The sequence below is a fragment of the Ostrinia furnacalis genome, unplaced genomic scaffold (genome assembly GCF_004193835.3).
Source record: "Ostrinia furnacalis isolate ACB-3 unplaced genomic scaffold, ASM419383v2 OfSCF2491, whole genome shotgun sequence".
Classification (NCBI taxonomy): Eukaryota; Metazoa; Arthropoda; class Insecta; order Lepidoptera; family Crambidae; genus Ostrinia; species Ostrinia furnacalis.
Genome location: NW_021132730.1, coordinates 1,680,427 through 1,704,179, shown reverse-complemented (window position 1 = coordinate 1,704,179; position 23,753 = coordinate 1,680,427). Strand labels below are relative to the sequence as shown.

Sequence of the window (23,753 nt, the reverse complement as noted above, 5' to 3'; positions counted from 1 at the left end):
ACTCATGACTTGCGACTATGACTGGGAGGGCTGTGGGGGTCTTATCTACCATCGTGGATAATGATCCTGCACGACTTATGACTATGACTGGCTCCTGTGTGGAGCGCTCCTGTGTGGAGCGGGGCCCCTGTGTGGGGCGGGGCTCCTGTGTGGGGCGCTCCTGTGTGGAGATGACTTATGACTATGATTAGGCTCCTGTGTGGAGCGGGGCCCCTGTGTGGGGCGGGGCTCCTGTGTGGGGCGCTCCTGTGTGGAGGTGACTTATGACTATGATTAGGCTCCTGTGTGGAGCGCTCCTGTGTGGAGCGGGGCTCCTGTGTGGGGCGGGGCTCTTGTGTGGGGCGCTCCTGTGTGGAGGTGACTTATGACTGTGACTGGCTCCTGTGTGGAGGTGACTTATGACTACAACTGGCTCCTGTGTGGAGATGACTTATAACTATGACGAGCTCCTGTGTGGAGCGGGGGCTCCTGTGTGGAGCGGAGGCTGCCTTGGGTGGCGGTGGCTGCCTCGGGTAACACCGGGTTGGGCAACCTGCGCTAGGTATTCGGTAACTTGTGTCAATTTTGTGTATAGAAGATATAAAATACAATTTTAGTTTTATTGAAGAATTTCCTTTGTGTTGATCATTTATAAAATCTTCGAGTAGTATAAAATCTTTGAGTAGTATGAACCATTTGATTAGTATGAACCATTTTAGTATGAACCCTTTGAGTAGTATGAACCCTTTGAGTAGTATGAACCCTTTGAGTAGTATGAACCCTTTGAGTAAGTAGTATAAAAACTCTGAGTAGAAAGTACCCTCATTTTTGAAGTCAGGTTTGGCCGAGCAATATAATCCATAAATTTTATCTCATTTGCAGATGATTCTCAAGAGTACTCATCACCCGAGGACGTGTGAAACGTCAGGAAGGCCGTGCCGTAGAATATTGATTGTCATGTAATTACTTAGTAATCATTTTAATAAAACCAAATAATAATAACAACATTAATTTTAAATGTAATAAATTATAATTTGATTTATTGTCTAGTTATGTTATAAAATAGTTTGCAGTAAGTAAAAGGAGTTGTATTGACCGTACCGAGACAGGTCGGGCGCTACCTGCTAGCCGGTTTGGGTGGGGATGGCTGTATAAAATAACGAGCACGACCGTAGTCGTGGCATTCTGGCCTCACCCGCCGCTCGGTATTGTTGTCTCGATCCTGTGTGTGAGACTGCTCGAATATTATTATTGTTATTATTGTATTCTTACCGAAATACAACAATCTATAGTGTTAAAACTATACATCGTTTTATTTAACTTCCTGGTGAAACATAATGTCCTGCCCCTTCTGACCGTTCTCCGACATATATTTTATTTATTTACTTGCAAGTGTCCAAACCTATCGGACAAGTTGCAGTTCGAAAAAATATTTTAAAAGTATTTAAACGAAATCAAAGTCACCGACATATTGACAGAGCAGAGACAGAGATGCGCTTTTTTANACCAGCTCAGAAATCCTTCATATTAATAAAATTCTATTTCGAACTTTAGTGTGACAATAAAACAGACAGTGGAACTACATTTCCTTTAAATTGCAATAGTTAAAGTTCTACAGAAATGAACAGTTTTCGTTTCCTTGAATTTTCAAAAGTGAACTTTCTTCTGGGCCACCCTGTACATGATGGTTCTATTAAATTATTTGAATTAGCTTTAAGGGAAGTGCGTCATCCTCGTCACTACATATTATAAAACAAAGTCACTTTCCTGTCTGTTTGTCCCTATGTATGCTTTGATGCGGTTGTTTTTAATAGATAGTGATCGAAAAGGAAGGTTTTTAAATATACATTGTAACTATGCGAAGCAGAGGCGGGTCACTAGTACATTAATATACAAATAATAAACTCATCGATACATTCTTTACATACCACTTTCATAAATTGTACCTTCTGTAGTTAATGCCAGCTAAGCTACTTACTTTAATGCGTTTGAACCATTTTCAAAATCAAATGTTTACTACTACCTACTATAGAGGTCATCGCACATTTATCAACCCGGATAGGGATAGTAAACATATAGACTTTCGCCACGCAGTAAACCAGGCGTCCGCCCTACGCACAGTGTTTCCATTTCATACAAAGTACTTGACAAAATATACTGGTTATCACAAAAGTCGGCCCACCTACGTTTTACAGGAAAACTCGTTTCTACTGACACAATCATGGTGCCCCAACAATATTGGTGTTATTTGAAAGCCCAATAAATATACTTAAAGAAAAACACATTTAATTTCTTAGTAAACGATTGAAACGATTAACATATACAATAAATGTGACATGAAAAAAGACCTCACTTTAGGCTCACCTCTGGGATCAATTCGACCAATTTTTATGGTTATGAAACCAAATAATGATCTCACGTGTCCTCTTTAACAGATTGATAGCGATTAATCCCAACTTAAAAGTTTGATAGCCATAAAAGTTGGCTCAAGCGTAACTACCTATTTTTTTAAGAAGTGACTCTGGATTCTTGATTGGATTGAATTGGATTGGACCCATAACACAAGCATTAAGTTGCTTACTTTGGGGCTAGCTGGCGCTGTGTGAAATTGTCCAAGATTTATTTATTTATTTATTTATTCTTCTACAGACACATTTTTGGGGTAAAAACCTTTTCTTTAATGAAATGAAGTTTAGAACTAGGCTTTTAAATGGTGCCAGTATTAGTGAGAAGTGGGGATGCATACGTTTGAAAGTGCTTGTCGCGGGAGGGTCGATTTTTGTGATGACCAGTGTATGTATATCTATACTTAAAGCTGAAGAGTTTGTTTGTTTGTTTACTTGAACGCGCTAATCTCCGGAAGTACTGGTCCGATTTGAAAAATTCTTTCAGTTTTAGATAGCCCATTTATTGAGGAAGGCTATACAACATCATGCTACGATCAATAGGAGCAGAGCAACAATGAAAAATGTTGCGAAAACGGGTTTTCACGCGTACGAAGTTGCGGGCACAGCTAGTCTAAATATTATTCTTTATTATCAAACACCTCGTACCAAACAATCGTAAAGGTAGCAGGGAAGCACTGGACGCAGGCCGCTACCAATCGATCAACATGGAAAGCATTGGGGGAGGCCTATGTTCAGCAGTGGACGTCCTGTGACTGTGGCTGAAATGATGATGATGATGATTATCAAACACCTAGTTTCACTCAATTATATACCCATGTATCATTCGAATAAATTTTAAAATTGAATGTTTGTTTTATTCTGCTTACTTTGTTAATGACTTTGACTTATTTAACTCCTTGGGGACCCTTTTTTTGAGTCCCACATAACCCACTGGCGGTCCTCATCGGCCAGTGGGTTATGTGGGACTCTCCCCACCTACCCACTTAAGGCGGGGCCTACCCACTAAAACCCGACGGTTTCCACCAGAGCCCAAAGAAACGGAACCGCGAGTTATTGTCCTAGTTGGACATTCGTCCGCAGCTCACAACATTAACCTTTAACTATGGACGTCGGGTCTCAGAGGCCTACCCCCCTTTTCAATTTCCCGACACGTGCTGCTCTCGACCATCTCAGTAGCTTCAGTATTAACTGTGTTAGGACCGAGGAGACATAAAATCGCGTCTTCCGGTACTTATTACGTGAGTGATAACCATCTAAAATTTTATCGGGGTCTGGGAGACCCGATGACTATAATTTCCATACAAACATACTTGTATGGATGTGACTTGTCAACTATAATTTTTTTATAGTATATCATCATAATATGTTGTAAATTGTTTTAGTTTAAGAATACATAATGGTAGAAAGTATCTGAGTACATCAGATATATTATTAGCCAACTATATCTAAGTAACATTCCAGAAGTAAGGTTTTACTTGTAGACGATCCTTCTTTTGAGTTTAGATGTCTTAGAAGGTACCATTGCTGCCGATTCCGATTCTGAATGGTGTATATTTTGCCTATCAAAGCTCTCAAAGAAAGATGACACATGCCTGTAGAGATAATTTGTCTTTAGTGTTCTAGGCCACTGTTTATTATTTTTGTAAGTTTAACCCTTGTCAAAATTGTTATTTTATGTCTTTCAGAAATTCTGTTTATGTTTTTATGTTACACGGTTATTAATTAGCAAGGAAAAAAATATTACTTTGATTTATTAATAATCCACCGTAATTAAGGAGCCTATATGTGATGCTAAGTAATTTTTTTTTTCTTCTGTGCTTCATCTGCAATCAGTCTCCCGACTATGAGCGGATGAGTTGTAGTGTCCTTTGCATGATAAGTGTCTTCTCCACTGAGAAGACTACTTCTTTATGTATTTCTACATTCTCCAGTGCAGACTCAGGATGTCATGCCTCTTGAGGCGTTTGCCATAGCTTTTTGGGAGCAGTTCCGAAGCCAGCTCATTGGGGTGCAGGGCCAGCCGTTCTTGGTAGCTTTCTGCAGTGGATCGTATTTCCTCCAACACTGTGTTCATCTGCAGGGCCTCGTGGATCTCGGTGTTTGTAACTAACCATGGGGCACATGATATGGTACGCAGAATTATATTCTGAAGCCTCTGTATCATGGAGAGGTTTGAGTTGCATGCACTACCCCACAGCTGTATTCCGTACATCCAGATGGGTTTCAGTATGGATTTGTAGATTAGCAACTTGTTGTCTGTGGAGAGTTTACTGTTGCGTACGAGAAGCCAGAGCAGCGACTTGTATTTAATATTGAGTTCTTCTCTCTTTGCCTTAATATGGTATTTCCATGTCAATCTGCGATCGAGGTGCATACCGAGATATCTTACTCGGTCGGTGTGAGGCAGAGTATTATCCCCAAGATGAACCGGTGGACAATCCCCTCTTTTGAGGGTGAATGTTATGTGCATGGATTTAGCTGCACTTGCCTTTATTTGCCATTTGTTTAGCCAGGTGTTGATCTCATTCAGTCCCCTCTGTAAGTCCTGTGATGCAGCCGTTTGATCTTTATTGCAGGCGATTATCGCAGTATCATCTGCGTATGTAGCTATGGTAACCCCCTCCACATCCGGTAGATCCGCAGTGAATAGCGTATACAGTACTGGACCTAGCACAGACCCTTGCGGGACACCTGCTTTGATGTCATGGAAGTCAGATGTTTCTCCCGATTCTTTAACCTGGAACAATCTCTCTGTTAGGTAGGAGTGAAGAACTTCGTAGTAGCTGTGAGGGAGACCATTTTTTATTTTGCTAAGAAGGCCTTTGTGCCACACTTTGTCAAAAGCCTGTTGGATGTCCAAAAAGGCTGCGGAACAGTACTCTTTCCTTTCTAGAGCTCCTCTGATTTTGTCTGTTACGCGGTGTACCTGCTCTATGGTTGAGTGCCGCTGTCTGAATCCAAATTGGTGATTGGGGATTACTTTGCGTTCATCCAGCAGGGGAAGAATTCTGTGGAGAATGATCTTCTCGCAGATCTTCGAAAGAATTGGCAATAGGCTAATCGGTCTATATGAACCAACATCTGTGGGAGGTTTTCCAGCTTTGTGAATCAGTATTATTTGGGATATCTTCCACATGGCCGGAAAGTACTGGACCCTGAGTATACCATTGTACAGTGTGGTTAAAAATACAATGGCCTTTTTGGGAAGTTTCAGCAGTATTTCCTTTGTGATTAGATCATATCCGGGAGCTTTTTTAGATTTACTTATTATATAGATGGTACTTATTTGAAAATTATAAATAACTTGAAAAAATCGAACTGCCTAAGGCGGGAATTGAACCCACGACCTTCCGCTTGCCGGGCGACTGCGACTGATTTTCAAGTTATTTATAATTTTCAAATTAGTTTGAGATGCGACTCTTAACGCTAAAAATTAAATAACTATGATGGTACTTGTCAACAACTTCGAGTGTAGAATCTCCAACCTTCAAAGGAGTGGGTGCGACACGGACATTAGACATGATTTTTGTCTTGTCCATGTTCATTTTGAGACCCACTTGTTGAGAGGCTCTACTGAGGCCATCGAGCATTGTGCCTAGATCTTCCAAGGTTTCAGCCATGACTACCGTAGTCATGGCATGGCGTAGTCAGACTACGATATCGTCCGCGAATCGAAGGTGGGTGATGTACTCACCGTTGATATTTATGCCAAATCCGCTCCAGTCCAGGAGAACCAAAGTGACCGACATAGCTCGCAGAATTGCTAAAACCAAGTGGCAGTGGGCGGGGCACATAGCTCGTAGAGACGATGGCCGTTGGGGCAGAAAAGTTCTCGAGTGGCGACCACGGGCTGGAAGACGTAGCGTGGGCAGGCCTCCTACTAGGTGGACCGACGATCTCGTAAAGGTCGCGGGAAGAGCCTGGATGCGGGCAGCGCAGGACCGTGCATTGTGGAAAACCTTGGAGGAGGCCTTTGTCCAGCAGTGGACGTCATTTGGCTGAAACGAACGAACGAACGAACGATGGTACTTAGTTGCTTTTTACAACATCTCACAGACAGAACGTGAGATGGAAATAGTCTCGTATCCAAAAGGATTAATGTGCTCCTGTACCGCACGGATGATTTCTAAAGTGATACAAAACACATTGAATAAAGTGCGAATTCTCAAAATTCCCCATAATTATCTCACTTCTGGTTGAAACACCGCCAAAGAACGTAAAACAATCAGTAGTCAATGAAGTGTAACGATCTGGGAACCGATTTATAATAACAGATGGAATTGTATAGTATTTTAATGCAGTTGCATCGCTAACTGCAGTACTGCAGATCATGCGGAGGTGGGAAATGTAAGAGATAAATAAAAGATAAAGATATACTAACGTATACATTTGGCAGGAAAAATAACAATATTTTATTCGACATCCGAGGAACACTGGTTCGAACCCCGCCGCTCGACTATTGTGGTGAACCCATTCGTAATACCAGTATTTAGCTTAGTAAGAGGGGTTAACGGGACTGCGTCTTTCCATTCTATACATAGCCAGAACGCAAGGGTGTGAAACTAATCGAGTATAGTTTGGATATGACTTTTTCTACTAAGCTCCTCCAAACTATACACGACCAGTACGCATACGCTGCGTACTGCTCGCGTATACTTTGTAGTGACTTAGGTCAATTATCTTCCTCCAAAATATACATCGCCAGTACGCATACGGACTAATCATGTATGTATTGTAATAAGTGCGTGATTACAATTTATACGCGAGTAGTTGCATGCTAGTCATTTTGACTTATTGACCTCTCTTTCTATTACATACTAGCTTTCCGCCCGCGGCTTCGCTCGCGTGGAATTTTGTCTGTTACAGAAAAACAATATCGCGCGCGTATTTGCTCACCGTTTAGACCTACCCTGGACTACGACAAACATTTTAAAACCAAAATCAGCTCAATCGGCCCAGCCGTTCTCGAGTTTTAATCAGACTAACGAACATCAATTCATTTTTATTTATATAGATAGATTAATTCATATCTGCGTGTCTACTTTAAACATTGAATCATCTTACGACACGTGTCATTGTTTTGATAAAGGATTTTTTGGTGTTTCTTATTCTGCCATAGAAAAGATATTTGTTTTGGGGCTGATATTTCACCAATTGTAGGTATGGAAATATGTCAAAATGATTTTGTTCTTGAGATAAAAGTTAATAAATAAAATAAATAATAAATAAATATCCTTAGACATTTTACACTGCGCTTCTAGTCCCAAACTAAGCAAAGCTTGTACTATGGGTACTAGACAACGGATATAAACATAATTAAATACTTTTTTTTGTAAATACATACTTATTATACATAGAAAACACCCAGTCCAATACAAACAAATATGTTCATGCACACAAATGTTTGTACTGTGCGGGAATCGAACCCGCTACCACTTCGAACCACTACACCAAACGGCCGACAATACAAACCTAGCATTTAAAGTCTCGCATAATATTGTATTTAATGCGCGTTGAACTTTCTTCTCTCACTCTCTCTCATATTAATTAAATTGTTATTTAATTTGAAATCTACCTAATCAATTTAATTTCAAAAACCACTTACAATAGTTTTAAAAATCTAGATTTATTATAGATTCAGTAAAATAATAATATTTTATGTAATAATATCAAATAAATGTAATTTTAAATATAGTTCCATATTTTACTGAATTTTACTAAATCAATATCAACTAAACACACTCTAGTCAAGTGTAAGTGGTGTAGTAGAAACTAATCGAGTATAGTTTGGAGATGACTTTTTTTACTAAGCTCCTCCAAACTATACACGATCAGTACGCAAAATTCGTGTATAGTTTGGAGTCACAGATTTACAAACTCCGAAATATACACGAGCAGTTTCCTATGGGTGCGTTCTGGCCATGTATAGAACGGAAAGACGCAACGGGCGTATTTAGTAATATGTGCAAAAAAAAACTAACATTCTTTCACTTACATGACTTATGGTGACAAAAGCGAGTATCTGTTACCATAATAACTCTTTCTACAGCCTTTTAACAGCTCAAAATACCTACCTGAATTAACTGGCGGTGCATAATGCTCCACCGCGATACACTATAGCGTTAAAATAATTCCTACAACACTCCCGTCAGCATCACCAGTCCTCCAAATTACATTAACAAATGCGCGAGTCAGTGCCACATGTAATGCGCGTCTATGTATGGACCAAGGTGAACGACCTTTGAATAAATATATAAATGCATCGATCGTTAGCGAAACCGCATAATGGCTCGGGCGGGAATCGAATTCTGAGAATTGCACTCATTTGTTGATAGGTTTAGGGGGTAGGGGATTGATGGAGCCTTGACTGCATTTGTGTTGTGGATTTGATTCCCTGTTGAATTTTGAATTAATTTTTATGGAAAGCCAAGATGGTAAAATTGTACTAAATCGAAGTGGGTTATGGTTAAATTCTTTTCTTTAAAACAAGTTAAAGTTTCTCCTGTGGTTTCGAAATGTTTTTTTTATCCACAAAGTCCAAAACGAAGAAACACTTGGCCTGCTCAATTAATGGAAAATGATGATCGGGCCGAAGGTGGTATCGAGCTTCACCTGGAATCCTGAACTACAGAGGAACTCACCACCCATTGCCGGAACATGACTTAAGGTAATGGTAAGCTAGCAGGCTTACCATCAATTATATTAAAGCTTATATTAAAGCTTACACTATTTTGTAAAATCTACATAATCGATTCTAATTTTCCCGAGAGCTTTTGTCGATAGTTATTTCGGATTTCCATCAAGATCGATCGCACCAATTTATCGTGGTAAGTAAAACTTCCTGTGCTGAACGTGTGGCGTGCGCCTACGCACATTTTCGCGTGTTTGCGTTAACCGATTTACAATAGTTCCTGGAATGTAGTGAACTAGGAACACTTATCATTTGTAAATTGTAATTGTTTCCCTTAAATCAATGTTATGGAGAGTAAAATTGCTTGATTTAATGTGGCAGAGGCATTTGAAATAGGTTTGCATAATGAATCCGTAAGATCTATTTTATTGATGTTTGAAATCTTAGTAGGTGACTTTGGAAGTATTTTTTAATCTAAATTGAAGCTACATTCTCAAAAACACAACAGTGAACAATCTCACCAAAAGCATTTTCATGTCAAATGTTGACAAGGCGAAATCGTACTTATAATTAAAAAAAAAGTTATCACAAATGTAGAGCCAAGCTTCTAACTCTACAAGTCATACCATAACAAACTACACCTTGGTCAAAATAATGGCGGCCACAGTTCCAGCTACTTATTTCCGGTCATGTCGCCTCGTTCTATTGCAAAGAATCGCCATTTGATGAGAGCGAGAAAAAAACGGAAGGGTAGCTGGAACTGTGACCGATAGTACCGCTGCCATTCAGCACTTGGCAATGGTTGAAAAAAAGCGAAATATCGCGCTAATAAGGAGAGGCTTAACGACTGATATTTGCCAAAATCAATGATGATTTTTACTATGGAAAACGTTGTCAAAGAAAAGGTCAAGATTTCACGTAAGAAAGTTCATTTAAAATGTAGAAGAAAACAGCATTTTTATCCGTTTTATCTGTAAGCGGACCGACCGCTAAAACTTCAAAACGTTTACAATAGCTGTTAAAGCGCTTCATAAAACGCCTGAAGTGTGTATCCGGTGTTACGCGGGACCGCTGTAAAGCATTTTGCGGCGATTCTAAAACATTGGATTTATTTGAACAGTCTTTGTTTACTTTCAAACTCTTTTGCTATTAACATTAACGTAAACAATGGGAGCTCCAATGCCATTCGTGTGTGGTCTGATAGACAGTTTTTTTTTAAAGCAGTGTGTTCAGCTTCATATCTCTTAAAAGTTATGTTCTTTTTAATAATAATAATAGTCTCTTCTGGCCCCAACCGTGACTGGCAGAAGCCACAGGTAGATGCGACAAAAAAACGGGGTATTAAAATGGAGCGTATTCGATTTAGGGGAAACTTATGTCTTGCAGTGGACTGCTATAAGATGATGATGATAATAATTCTGACCCTGATACACAAAGCGAATGAATGAATTACAGGGATATATTAAATCCCAAACCTCGTAGTCGAGAGAGATCCACTCTTTTATCTCTGGGATACAAAAAACTGTAGATATGCAACATCATCATAGGTACAGTAAGAAAACAGCAGGTACCGCTATGACATTTTCATCATCATCATCATCATTTCAGCCATAGGACTTCCACTGCTGAACATAGGCCTCCCCCAATGCTTTCCACGTTGATCGATTGGTAGCGGCCTGCGTCCAGCGCTTCCCTGCTACCTTTACGATGTCGTCGGTCCACCTGATATTTTACTTTTCAACCGACTTCAAAAAAGGAGGAGGTTCTCAATTCGACCCGTATGTTTTTTTTTTTTTTTTTCAATGTTTGTTACGCGATAACTCCGCCAATTATGAACCGATTTGAACAAATCTTTTTTCTGCGTATAGGTAATACCTCAAGGGTGGTCCCATTTAAATTTAATAATAGAAAAAACAACCCCCAAGGGTGGAAAATTGGGGATGAACTTTTTTATACGCAATATCTCCGCCGATTATAAATCAATTTGAACGATTATTTTTTTGTTGAATAGGTATTATCAAAAGGGTGGTTTCATGCGAATTTGAAGAAAATATTTCACCCCCAAGGGTGGAAAATTGGGGATGAACTATTTTATACGCAATATTTTCAATTTTTAGTTTTTTTTGTGTTCACGCATTTGAAGTCGGTTTTATTTTTTTAAAAAGTTAATTCCTTATTATTTTTACCTATTCCAACAAAGAGAGGCCAATAAGATACTATAATGTCTACTTACCACATAAATGTGACTAAAAAAATAATACAAAAACTGAAACGGAACAATTTAGGCTGTCTTGTCGCTAGAAATCTATATCTTTCTTTCATCTTGTAACATTACGCATCTTTATCCCAAACAACTGGTTCAACAAGCCGACCTGAATACAGACGTTTTTGGCTTATTACATCATTATTGACTGTTTTGACTTGAGCCGCCCGCCCAGTGTTATTGTTTACAGGGCGGTCTCAAAATACACTGGCGCACTCGCGATTAGTTCATAATACTGCTTCTGTGAAGCTCAATGAGTAAGTTGAATGGGGAAAATCTGTATTAGTAGTATGTAGATCGTTTCATCCTCGGAGACGCGCCCCACCATTCTTCCGCTAATGTTTGAGTGTTATCGGTACACGCTAAATTTTCCGTGAGTGCACACGCACACTACAATAATGACGCTCGGATTGCTCGGATCAAACTCCCCGCACCCCGTGCTTCCCTCAACCATTGTGTCTTCTGTGGTAAAGTGGTTAGTTGAAAGTGGTTGAAATAAGAGATCATGATTTTGCTTTACAAAAAGAACTCTACTACGGGACTATTCCCACCTCTCGTTCCCACCGCTGCAACTCCTGTGTAGCCAGGATCTACAGCTTGACCGCCAATAAAAACCCAACTAATGAAGGTCAAGTTTGTCCCGGGGGAAAGTTAAACTGTCATTGGACCCGCAACGAAATTATTCAGAAGAACTTACATAGGAGGAGTTTGAATGAAGGTTCGACTTCGAAGTGTTTCGATCATTAGAAGATTTTTACTGACTGTATTGCGCCTTTTTACACTTAACTAAATTTGCTCCCAATGGAATTAATCCTGAACGCTAGGCCAGACGGCCAATATTTTCGTTTCTTGGCCTTATTCATTAGACATATCGGTATAAATAAACCTTACAAAAAATTTCAAAAATGTAGCTTTATACTGTCTTAAAAAGGATAAGGGATAGATATAAAAAATCATAAAAACACCATAAATAACTTGAACATTTTTTATTCATTTGGGTCTTAACTTAACCCTTAAATGGAACAGGTGAATATTGTCATTGACCTCTCAATATTATACCATTGAATTATTTACTTATATACCAGTGATAAAATTAAACCTTTATCTTTAAATACTTAAAGATAAAGGTTTATCATTTTATTAAACCTTTATCTTTAAATACTTAAAGATAAAGGTTTACGGTTTACATAGCTTGTGATGACATTATTTAATTTTATCACTGGTCAAATATAGTAAAGGATTATTTACACGTATCAAGTATTTAAGTAGGTAACTAAATTTTAACTTAATTATTCGGGTAAGATGGTGGGCGCGGCTTGTCACTTGACATATTTTGACAAGCAAAACAAGTGACGTTTGGACATAGACTAAAATTTAGTTACGATGCAATTTGATCACTTAAAATTAAGTTACCTACATAACACATGTAAAACAGCCTTTAAGGGGAGCTTTAGTGCTCACAAGTTGGCGCCACTGTAGGGTAAGGTCCTGTCACTCGCTAGTAGTGCCAACTGTTAAGTATAAAAACGATTGCCCTCATTTCTATACTCACAACAGTATTTAGGTATATCGAAAGCAGGATATTTAATTTTAACGTGTCTGATTCACTCAATCGACGCGTAAATATTTATTGAAAGGCATTGGATTTATTTTTACATTGCTTTCTGATCAATTTGTAAGGCTACTTTCGAAATGAGCGCACATCAAACTTGACTTGTCCTTTACGGACTGTAGCTGTAGTAGAAGACAACAATAAATTAGCGATAACAAAATAATCGTAGTGCCAAATTCTATAAACCGTGCAAGCCCGGATTGTCAAAAAATAAAATGCGATATTTTAAAATCCATCTAGAATTTGTTAAAATGTTAAAATTCTTAACGCGAGTACAGACAATTACCAAGTGATTACTTTGTACAATGCCAGAAGAAAACTCAATTTCTCTCATGTGACGCTTGCTGTATGCTTTGATTAAAAAAATGCAATAAACAACGCACATTTTTCAAGCTAATCGACACCCTGCTGATTTCCACCATGGAGGAGCAGAGCTGAGCGGAGATGTGACGGCGGATGAATTTTTTTCTATACAATTTGGCAGTGGTTGCGGAGCGGAGAATAGAACTGGAAATATGTAATGAAATCTGATTAGTTATTCAAAACACTAACCAGGCCTACTGAGGCAGTTTACAAGTACATTAGGTACCTACATCACAAATCAATTGACATGAAATAAGTAATTTTTATCTGTCAACAACATCTTTGACGTCACTTGTAGTTGTTCCTAGTGCAAAAAAAATGTGCAGTAGTTCCATGATGGAACTAGACAATGGAACTAATGTGGATAGGACTTGTTCGCCTATCCACAGACTAATCATTTACAATTTCAAATCAACGCCTATTGACTATCTATGAGTCTAACCTAACCTAACCTTCATTAAAATGTGATAGCAGAGTAACATAAACTAATAAATAACAGCTAGGATTAAAATATACTAATAGGCTAAAAATTACAACAAATCCTGAATATAATATCTTTTAATACTTTTGTGATGCTTACAAACTTAATTATTGAATAAAATGCACAACTTGAGTGTTTGTTATTAAGTTAAAATCAAAATATACAATTTAATATATAAAAACGCGGCTTTAAAACAATTTTAATAAATCAGTCAATAATTTTATCCAGTCTTAGAATTGCGTGACTTGATCGCCATAAAGCATACATGTGATGTTTTAAAATTTTAAAATAAAGCAAAGTAAAACTTAAAATGTAATAAAATTGTGATATCAACTTCCTCTGTTATTAAAAAACCAGCTTAAGACTTTCATTCGTTTTGAACCTTTTTGCATCTCAATACCTAATTTCCAAAATGGTGGCCAAAATTCAACACCACCAAAGGGTTAAATCTACGTCTCACTGTACACAGTGTTGTACACTAGTTCCTGAATTTTCATCCTCAACATAAGCTTTTTAGCTGGACCCAACTTCTTGACGTGTGGCAATAGACTGCTGAAGAACCCTACATCCTCATCTTTGCTCGCATTATCACTGGCTTCAGGCACATCAGCACTTCTTTGGGCCTCATCATCATCATCATAAAAGTCAGTCTCTAAGATGATCGGTTTTGTATCAAATTCGTCGAATTCTTCATCTCTAGCTGGCTCAGGGAGCGGTTCAGGGGGTTCCGGTTCAGGTATTGGTGGCTCAATATTGTAGTAGCTACTGCCCTGGTCAGCATCGAAGTCAGGTTCAGGATACCCGTCGTCCTGGGCTTCGTTGCCTTCGTAATCGTTGAACTGGTTGGTAAGGAACTGGAGCTTGGGAAGGTACTCCCACTCGGAGTCCTGTTTCCTGACCTCCTTTCGCGCTTGGTCTCGGATGTATTTCCATTTGAGGCGGGCTTCGTCACCTGGAATGAGGGAGGTGTATTTTGAACTTAGGTCTTTGTTAATTATTTTATCCCATTACAAATCTTCAAGGTTACTCTGTACATATTAAACCAGCTTTTATCCGCGCCTTCGCCGCCGTGAAATTTTGTCTAGTTTGTAAAACTTTGTTCCTAAAACTAGTTTCTAAAACTGGAATAAAAGCTATCCTATGTCCTTTCGCAGGACTCAAACTTTCATCAAATTCGGTTCAGTGGTTTAGGCGTGAAAGACAAACAGAGTTACTTTCGCATTAATGTAGGTTTAATATTGATAGGGAAATAATCTTCCTTAATAACTCTGAACTGAAGAGAGTGCATAAATTTAAATATCTTGGTCACGTATTGACCCCTGGCCTCAAGGATGATGAGGATATAGAAAGAGAACGGCGGGCATTGTCGGTGAGAGCGAACATGCTGGCTCGCAGGTTTGCGCGCTGTACAGCGGATGTCAAGATTGCTCTTTTTAGAGCATATTGTACCTCCTTCTACACGTGTAGCCTGTGGGTTAGATACACTCAAAAAACCTACAATGCCCTAAGGGTGCAGTACAATAATGCATTCAGGGTGCTGTTGGGACTGCCCCGCTTCTGCAGTGCGTCAGGGATGTTTGCAGAGGCACGGGTCAACTGCTTTTTTACCACAATGCGCAAAAAATGTGCATCCCTGGTGCGCAGGGTCCGGAGTAGTGGCAACAGCATCCTGACCATGATTGCGAGCAGGTTGGATTGTGTGTACGTGAGGCATTGCTGTGACACAGCCTATGGAGTGAAGCGGGGATGACTCATGTATGCATAACCTCACACTTAATTGTGGGTTTGGAATTGAAATGAGTATAATTTATTATGATACTTATTTCAATTCTAAATCTAAATCTAAATTCAATTTATTTTACATCTTGTTTCAACTAACATAGTTTTTAAGTGCAATTGTTACTAACAAACTGAGTCATGGTTACTTGAATAAAGAATCATTTATTATTATTATTATTATTATAGGGATTTATGTTTAGAGACTGCCACATAGCAAGCATTAAACTAAACAATACAAAAGTTTTGACTAAACACGTGTTTTATTTCCTTCAGACATTGTCCAATATTAAAGATAAGTTCAATGCTAAATAAACTTTGTGGAAACAATCCAATTTATTTTAAAAAAAACTGGGCAATTACTCTCAAAAATAGATTTACGGAAAGTAGTAACTTAGTAGAAATATACTTACGCGTAACTGACAATTCCTGCGCAATTTCCTTCCAGCTCTCATCCAGTTTGTACCAGTTATGGTGGCCCTTCAATTGCCTATTCCAGATGATCTCCCTAACCTTCACCAGCTCAATCAGCTTGTTCGAATCCACCTCAATCGTCCGCCGTTTATTCATCAGCAACTTCTTTCTCATAGTATACCCAAGTTTTGGAGTCTTTATCGAATCGTCCAAAGCGTTAAAGACTTCGTCTGTGGTATCCTCATCACCTTCCTCATCCTCCATTAAGAACTGGTTGTGGATAAACTTGAGCTTCTGGAAATGCGGCCATTCTGACTCGTTTGGGTTCTTTTTCATCTCTTTCCGACATTGGTCCTTCAAATTCTTCCATCGCTTTCGGCAGTTTAGACCTGAAAGTTGAGATTGATGATAAAAATACCAGATTCGTAATTCAAAAGTAGCATTAAAACTCTCAGTAACTTCCATTAAAAGTCTTCAAAAGTATAATTAATTTAAAAATTCTCAGAGTGTAACTTCCAATAAGAAAAGTCGTCTAGACGTAAAAGATTGGGATTTTCCTTTTTATCAAAATGCTAATTTGTTATCTACGTTTCCTCTCTCCTTTGCATCGAACCGCAAAACCAGTTTACATAACTCGTTACGGAATGAAAACTATTTTAGTTGTAGAGTAAACAATCGGCGTCAGTCGATAAAATCGCTGTCACACCGTTGTCAAAACAGCGTATCGTTAACGCTACATCTCGACCGCGTCTCAGACAAACAACGCGATTATCGAGTTCAACGTGAGGAAGCGGAATCGCTAGTACATGCGCACAGCCCGCCAACAATATGGCCGCAAACAAAAACAAAACTCACTCGTCGTGCCCACTTCTGCCGCCACCTCGTTCCAATACCGCTCCAGTTTGAACCTATTCCTGTGTCCTCTGTAGCTTTTGTCCCACAAACATTCTCTGGCTTGGACAGCGGCTATTAACTTGTCCATATTTTTGGAGCGCATGCCCTTCACTTTGGTTTTCATTGCGAGCGCGAGCGACAAGCGGGTCGAGCGAGCGTCGCTCGGCAACTGCCGCCCCTCTTCGCTCCCGCGCTCGCTCTCGCTGCTATATATCGCCGTCCTCTTCGCTCATCGCCCCGCTCCCCTCTCCGCGCGTGTAATCCGCTAACGGTTCGATTTGTTGACCATTGAAGAGTTTGTTGATGCGTTTTTGAGTGTAGTAGGTCAGAGATTTAGATGTGTAGCGAAGTTATCGGTGAGCGATAGATATTTGGGGCGTGGCTGCATCGATGGCGGGCGGCTGCGGCAACAAATGGATGGCATGAGCGATTGTGCCAGTACACAGTTGACTTAACGCTCGACGGATCGGCTTTAGAACGCGGAACAAAGCGGATAATACAAACACTGTTTAGAGTTTAGCGCTGTTTGGAACGTTTTGTGTGAACGTTAATTAAAAACTGTTTATTTTAGTAATTAAAATAATAACATATTTGTATTTCTCAAGTTTAAGATAGTCTCTGCAATGTAAAAATACGTTTTTCCGTATCTATAATCGAGTAGGCTTAGATTTTCGCATTCAATTGATTGTCCAAAAGGAAGACCCAATGGCGCATTGGTGTGCTTCTATCAATTGCTTAATCGTATTCGGTATGGCATTCGATTTCGGTCTAGTCAAAAAGGATGGTTAGGAACTTTAAATAAATTTCCATCAGGTGAGATGCAGGGCGTTGTGGATAATTTAATTAAATGAACTTTCCCACACATACAGTAAGAAAAATGCATTGTGCATCGTAGCACATCATCTGATGTAGCTAAACTATTGATGAATGTAAAGAAACCTCTACCTCTCTGATATATGTAGGTACCTAGTTGTACCTGTCAGTATCTTTTTTTTCTGTTCTGTTCTTTTCTGTGCAATAAAGAGTATTTATTATTATTATTATACCTTTTCAAGACGTGTAAAATAAAACCCCACCAGTGGCCTTCACCACCCCTAACAGCCACCTCTAACCCTCAACTGGTCTATTTAACGCCCGTATTCAAAAACGATGCTTGCTAAAGTAAAGCAGCAAATAGAACGCACAGCGTTGAATAGAGCTCTAAATAGAGCTCTGTGATTGGTTCGTGTGTCACCCTGTGCATCCACGCGCACTGTGAGACCTCATAGTAATGATTGTGAATACGGGCGTGATTCTTATCTGAATGTAACCGACATAAGTATTCATTTCGTAACACACATTCTAAAAGATTCAAAGAAACTCACCGCTTGCATATTAGTTGAACTTGCTTTTTTTCGCCGATGGTCCTGGGATTTTTTCTCACACACAAGCCTTGATTTCTGTCAGTCAATACTTTTTTAATTTCATACCATAGACAAACTCAAGACAAACTTGCTAAAAAAAATTTAAAATTAAGAAGGCTTTATGAAATAGTTCGCGTGTTTCGCGATAGTACCGATTATAACCACATTATGATAAAATAGTGTTTACTTTGCCATGACCACAATATCGTCGGCAAACCGAAGGTGAGTGATGTACTCGCCATTAATGTTTATGCCGAATCCTTTCCATTCCAGGAGTTTGAAAGCGTCTTCCAATGCAGCGGTGAACAGTTTCGGAGATATAACATCTCCCTGCCTGCTGCCTAAGGTAGCAGGGAAGCGCTAGACGCAGGCCGCTACCAATCGATCAACATGGAAAGCATTGGGGGAGGCCTATGTTCAGCAGTGGACGTCCTGTGGCTGAAATGATGATGATGATGATGAGTGTTTACTTTGATATGTATAAATTAAACTTGATCTATTAATTATTATGTTATGCCTATAAACCTTGCTCTTGAATCTCTATAGCTGAAAACTGCATTAAAATCCGTTGCGTAGTTTAAAAGATCTAAGCGCACAGACCAGCGGGTGCGACTTTGTTTTATCTCAGTATAAAGACTTGTGAAAAGATACTTACCCGATGCAGTAAGCTGTGTCTGGTCAGGAGTAGGGCTCCGGTGATCAGCATGGTTCCAGGAATGTCATCACTTTATTCACTAATTCTAGAGTGGTTCTGTTTGAAAAACTATGATAGAGATTAAACCAATTTGACGGAAACTGGAAAAACCTTGAAACGCGTAAACTAAGTGAAAGTGACAATTATAATTCAGGCACTCTATAAAAACAAATGAAAAGTTTGCATCGTGAGGTCCACACAGCTTATGACCGCAGACGCAGTCTGTAGAGGAACACTAATGTGGTCGCGCGCGATCTTCATCAGTGAGGGACAGAGGAAGAAGAAGAAGAAGATAAAAAACAATGAATGATAACCTTCTCAAGACTCTCTACATGATTTATTAACATAATACCTAGTAACCTAAATGGAGAATTTAACGAAAATTTTTTTCAGGGAGGACGTGTCAGTCATTCGCGCGTTTTTCAGGAACGATGTAGATTGTGATAACATAAGGTCTTTTCTTCATAAAAAGAAAAGACCTTGGGTCACTAGTCACTACCTACTTATTACATTGTAATGAATGTTATTAATCTTAGTTTTGTTCCGGATATCATCATTTCATCTCTACTAATCCACTTTTCAGCCTGAAACTATGTGTTTCATAGCTGTTTTATGGGCTGGGGAACGGGGCTTGATAGTCATCCAACGAATCTATAGGGAATAGGGTAACCAGAATCATACTAGAGGAGGAGACAACTTTCAACTTACAGCCTCACTGCTAAGAAATAAACGTCACAAAATATGAGAATTATTAATTTTATTACTGAATTTGAAGTCAAACACAGACAAAAGGTCTTTAAGATGTTTATAGGACTTGTTTCGCCACTTCTTCTCAGCAACAGCCCGTTTGTTGTCCCGAAGTAGTGGCATGGCAAGCTAATTATTATCTGGGAAGTATACAAGCGCCCTGTAAAAGGGCGAATAAAAAAATAAGGAGCTAGTTAAAAAAAATTCGCTCTTTTAACGTCAAGCAGTGAACAGAATACACTGACACTATGTATGTAGGTAGGTACGCATTTTCCCAATAATGTGAGACGAATATGGCCACCCTAAACACGTATGTTTTATGCGTTTCATCAGTTTATAGGGCGTAAACTTGCAGTTTTAGAGCTGCTATCGCATTTACTGATGCAATGAGGTTAGCACTGGATGTTAAGGAGATAATGGCGTTTTGAAAAACTAGTAGACTTGGAAAAAAACACAAGCCTACTAGAATATTTTGACCAAAGAAAAATATCGTCAAGGGCGTTCACTGCTGGATAAAGGCTTCCTCCAGGAATTTCCACAATTACTAGTCCTGTTTCCCACACCCAGGTGCTTCCTATGACTTTCACTAAGACCGTCGGTTCAGTAAGTGGAGTTTTCTGATCCATGGTTACCAAACAAGAACTTTTCGAGAGAGTTTCCGATTCTTTTTACCAAAGAAAATAATTTAAAATACTTTTCAAACAGAACCACACAGCTAGATGGCTTAAAAACTTTTTTATCACGGATGATAACACTGACTCACAACACAAACACTAAACCAGAAAGTTCAAGTACACTCTATACTTTTTTGTTGTAAAACAGCACCTTTTACAAGTAGATGAAATACCACAACGTGTAACTCGATGTGCCGTTGTATAAACAGCGTAAAATATAGATCCACCGCGTCGATAATGTTCGCAGAAGGACTGGGGCAAGCGCCACCTTGCACTTTGACATCCACCCTTGATGCACTTAGGGTAGGGTGACCATCATTGATTTTATACTTTATTGTTCTGAATAGGTACAGAAATAAGAGTACCTAAGAGGTGTTAAGCACCTACGTGCGAATCCTTATAGCCTACTGTGAATTTATTGTAGACATAAAATATTAAAATTAACGAACAGGACTTTCCACAGAATTGAAACTGTTATTTAGATTAAGTAGCTTCTTCACGTAACTTCGTCTATGTTCATTTAAGTCTCACTACTACATGGTCGTAACAATCTAAAAGTTAGTAATTGATTTTCTATAACTTTCAAGTTGTTACACCAATATTATTTTTAGTATTAGTTGTATAAAAATGGAAACGAAGGTAATTCCTCTCAAAAACAGACAATGTTAAACCTAACCATTCTTCACTCCTTTCATGCAACAAGACCTGGGAGTAACTTACAAAATCCTGAGTAAGCCTGGTTACCCTAAACCTCTTTATTGCATTATAGGATAATAGTTGTCCTTAAGGCTAGAAGTACACAACGCAAATAGCTCTACCATCCTTCTGCGTAATACTTGGTAATACTTTACAAGAATGACGTGCGATGTTTAAATATAGCAGTTAAATAAGTTGTTGTAAGAAAGATGACATAATAAGTTACCTGCCCCATTTGTGTAAATGATTTATCAATACTTTGATAATTAGAATTTACGTACGACCTACAAATCATATTTCAGTTAACTGGCAGAGGATGGTCTATGGCATTAAGTTCGCCTTTATTACTTACCCTAGTAAGTATAGATATTAAAGTTTGGTTATTAATACTGGAGATTGGTTTTATGGCTACAGCAATGAAGAAAATAACTTTGAAACCCTAGTTACCTACTTTATTTATACTAAAATGTTTACACATTAAAAATAAATGCGTGGCGTTATTAAATAGTGAATTAAGTATTTATTGGAGACTTTATTTATGGATAAGAAAATATTAAACTCTACGATGCTACAAAAACTCGTAGTCTGTAACGGTAGTTGGGTCGTAACACTTTCGTAGTCAACGTTACGAATTCTGTCATAACCCCCGCTACGATTTGCTACGATTGTTCGTTTAAACCATTAAAAAAAGATTATTTGAAGTGAAACTGTACCTACTTTAATGTTGACAGTGAAAAATTATGATGAGACACGAGCAGTTATTTATTTTCCCAAACCTCAAGCCTTAAATTTTTTATAACGATGTTTCTCGCATTAATTATACTCAAGTATCTAAACAGTCGCCAGCACAACAGACTTGCACATTTTTACTGCAAAATAGAGCCTATTACGACGACATAAAATGCTCCAGTTCTTAGCTTGATGACCTGTCAGATCACTTGCGAATTCGCGATACAGCGCATGAGCAAACTGCAGGCCTACCCCGAGACGCTGTTTACGTAGTCTCGGCTATCTATCACCGTCACTCATGCTAGCATCTCTCTTTGCGTGAGAGGGATAACGATATTCGATACTTCGGATAACCTTTTTGGAGTAACCCCGCTAGAATTCAAGTGGATACGAGAGCGTGGCTTCGTCAGCGCCTGGCAAATTTGATTAGCAACGAGTCGCAGATCGCCGCGTCTTAGGATTATCCGCGTGGTAGGCGCCGGTAAGTTGCGTTAAGTCGCCAGTAGAAGTTTAGTTTGTGAAGTAGCTCTGTAGAGTAGAATTAGAAATAAGTAGTGCTTAGTTTTAAAGTTTACTCGCAGAACTTTTAGGTGAGATCAGTGTTTTTAAAATTCAGCTCAAAAGTTAGACTTTTTTGATTGATTCTTTAAATTAGGTTATTTTTACTGTAGCTATAACAAATTAATATAATACAGAAAATCAGTTTTAAAGTCGGTGTTGTTTGCAATATCTCGGGATTTTTTTAAACTGTAAATGTTCAACATTGTTTAAAGTAATGAATGTTTTAATATCTACCTAAAAATACCGTCAACAAAATGACGATTTAAGAAATAATTAACTTACTTAACTCACTTCACTTTCTGCTTGTCCTACATAAAATCAACAATTTTCGAGTCAATTCTGCATTTGTTACCTAAGTTTGTCCTACATAAACTTACTTTCGCTCTTTCCTAATTGGATTAAAGTTACGATCGCCATTATTTCTAACGAAGCGGCAATTTATTCGCTACTTGACTCTACCTCGATACAAGCCTATTATCCATTTTAAGTATTCCATCGATTTCCAATAGATTGCGCGACACGATACGCCTTCTGAAAGTGATTAACGATATAGGTGCTCAAGAGGATAAAGGTCATAGGAGACTTATCAACTCGGAAAGGGATCACCGTATCGCCTTTTGCGAGCTGTCGTCGATTTTCGCAGCTGTCACCGCGATGCGAGACTTTTACGTTAGGCTTATTCCACTATTCCCCGTTGACAATCCCCGTTTATGCTGTGGATAGCTGTGCGTTGCAGTGTGGAGTTTCATACAAAGAATACTGACCGCATCGAGTTGATACGGTTACGATCCCTTTCCGGGTTGATTTAAGTGTGCTTCGTCCTTTACCTACCTATTGCACATCGGAATAAGCATCATTAACTGACAGCATAATGGTGTATTGTTCTACGACTGTTAACACTCATGCAAATTGGAACTATCAATGCCTCGATTTAGTAGACAGGTGGTAGGTATTAATTAGAAGAATTTTACAGATTACGTACCTAGTCATTTTTAAAATGGTTTTAAAGTTTGGTTTAATATTTGTTATGATTACATTTTCCAGCTTACTTACTACGTTTAACGTTAATCAGTTGAAAGAGACACTGTAGTGGACTGTATATCCTAGATTACTAATTAATCCGGCTTGAAGGACCAATGGAAAGAATAGTGCTGTTGTTTTCATAAAATGAACGATGCAATTTATTTAGACACATGTACACGCTTCAAGCATAAGGATAAGGAGTTGCTAACAGTAAAAATTTGTAATAAATAACATTTTATACTTGATATTGAGCACGTTCACCCACAAGGTGAACCGACGACCTCATAAAGGCTGCAGGCAGGATGCAGGCCGCTGCCAACCGGCCATTGTGGAAATCATTGGGGGAGGCCTATGTTCAGCAGTGGACCTGGACGTCCTATGCCTGAAATGATGATGATGATTATG

At 38.8% G+C, this 23,753-nt stretch overlaps 2 protein-coding genes across 3 annotated transcripts in view; one reads left to right on the top strand and one right to left on the bottom strand.

Moving 5' to 3' along the window:
- Positions 1–23,753, top strand: part of LOC114355742 (uncharacterized) — a 50,799-nt gene that overhangs the window by 18,261 nt on the left and 8,785 nt on the right. The gene's annotated exons all lie outside the window — the stretch shown is intronic.
- On the bottom strand, positions 12,480–17,010 carry LOC114355743 (uncharacterized). Its single transcript, XM_028308746.1, has 3 exons — positions 16,783–17,010; positions 15,927–16,316; positions 12,480–14,689 (listed from the first exon to the last, which is right to left on the bottom strand). The coding sequence occupies exons 1-3, from the start codon at positions 16,943–16,945 to the stop codon at positions 14,187–14,189; spliced, it is 1,056 nt and encodes a 351-aa protein (XP_028164547.1). The 5' UTR covers positions 16,946–17,010; the 3' UTR covers positions 12,480–14,186.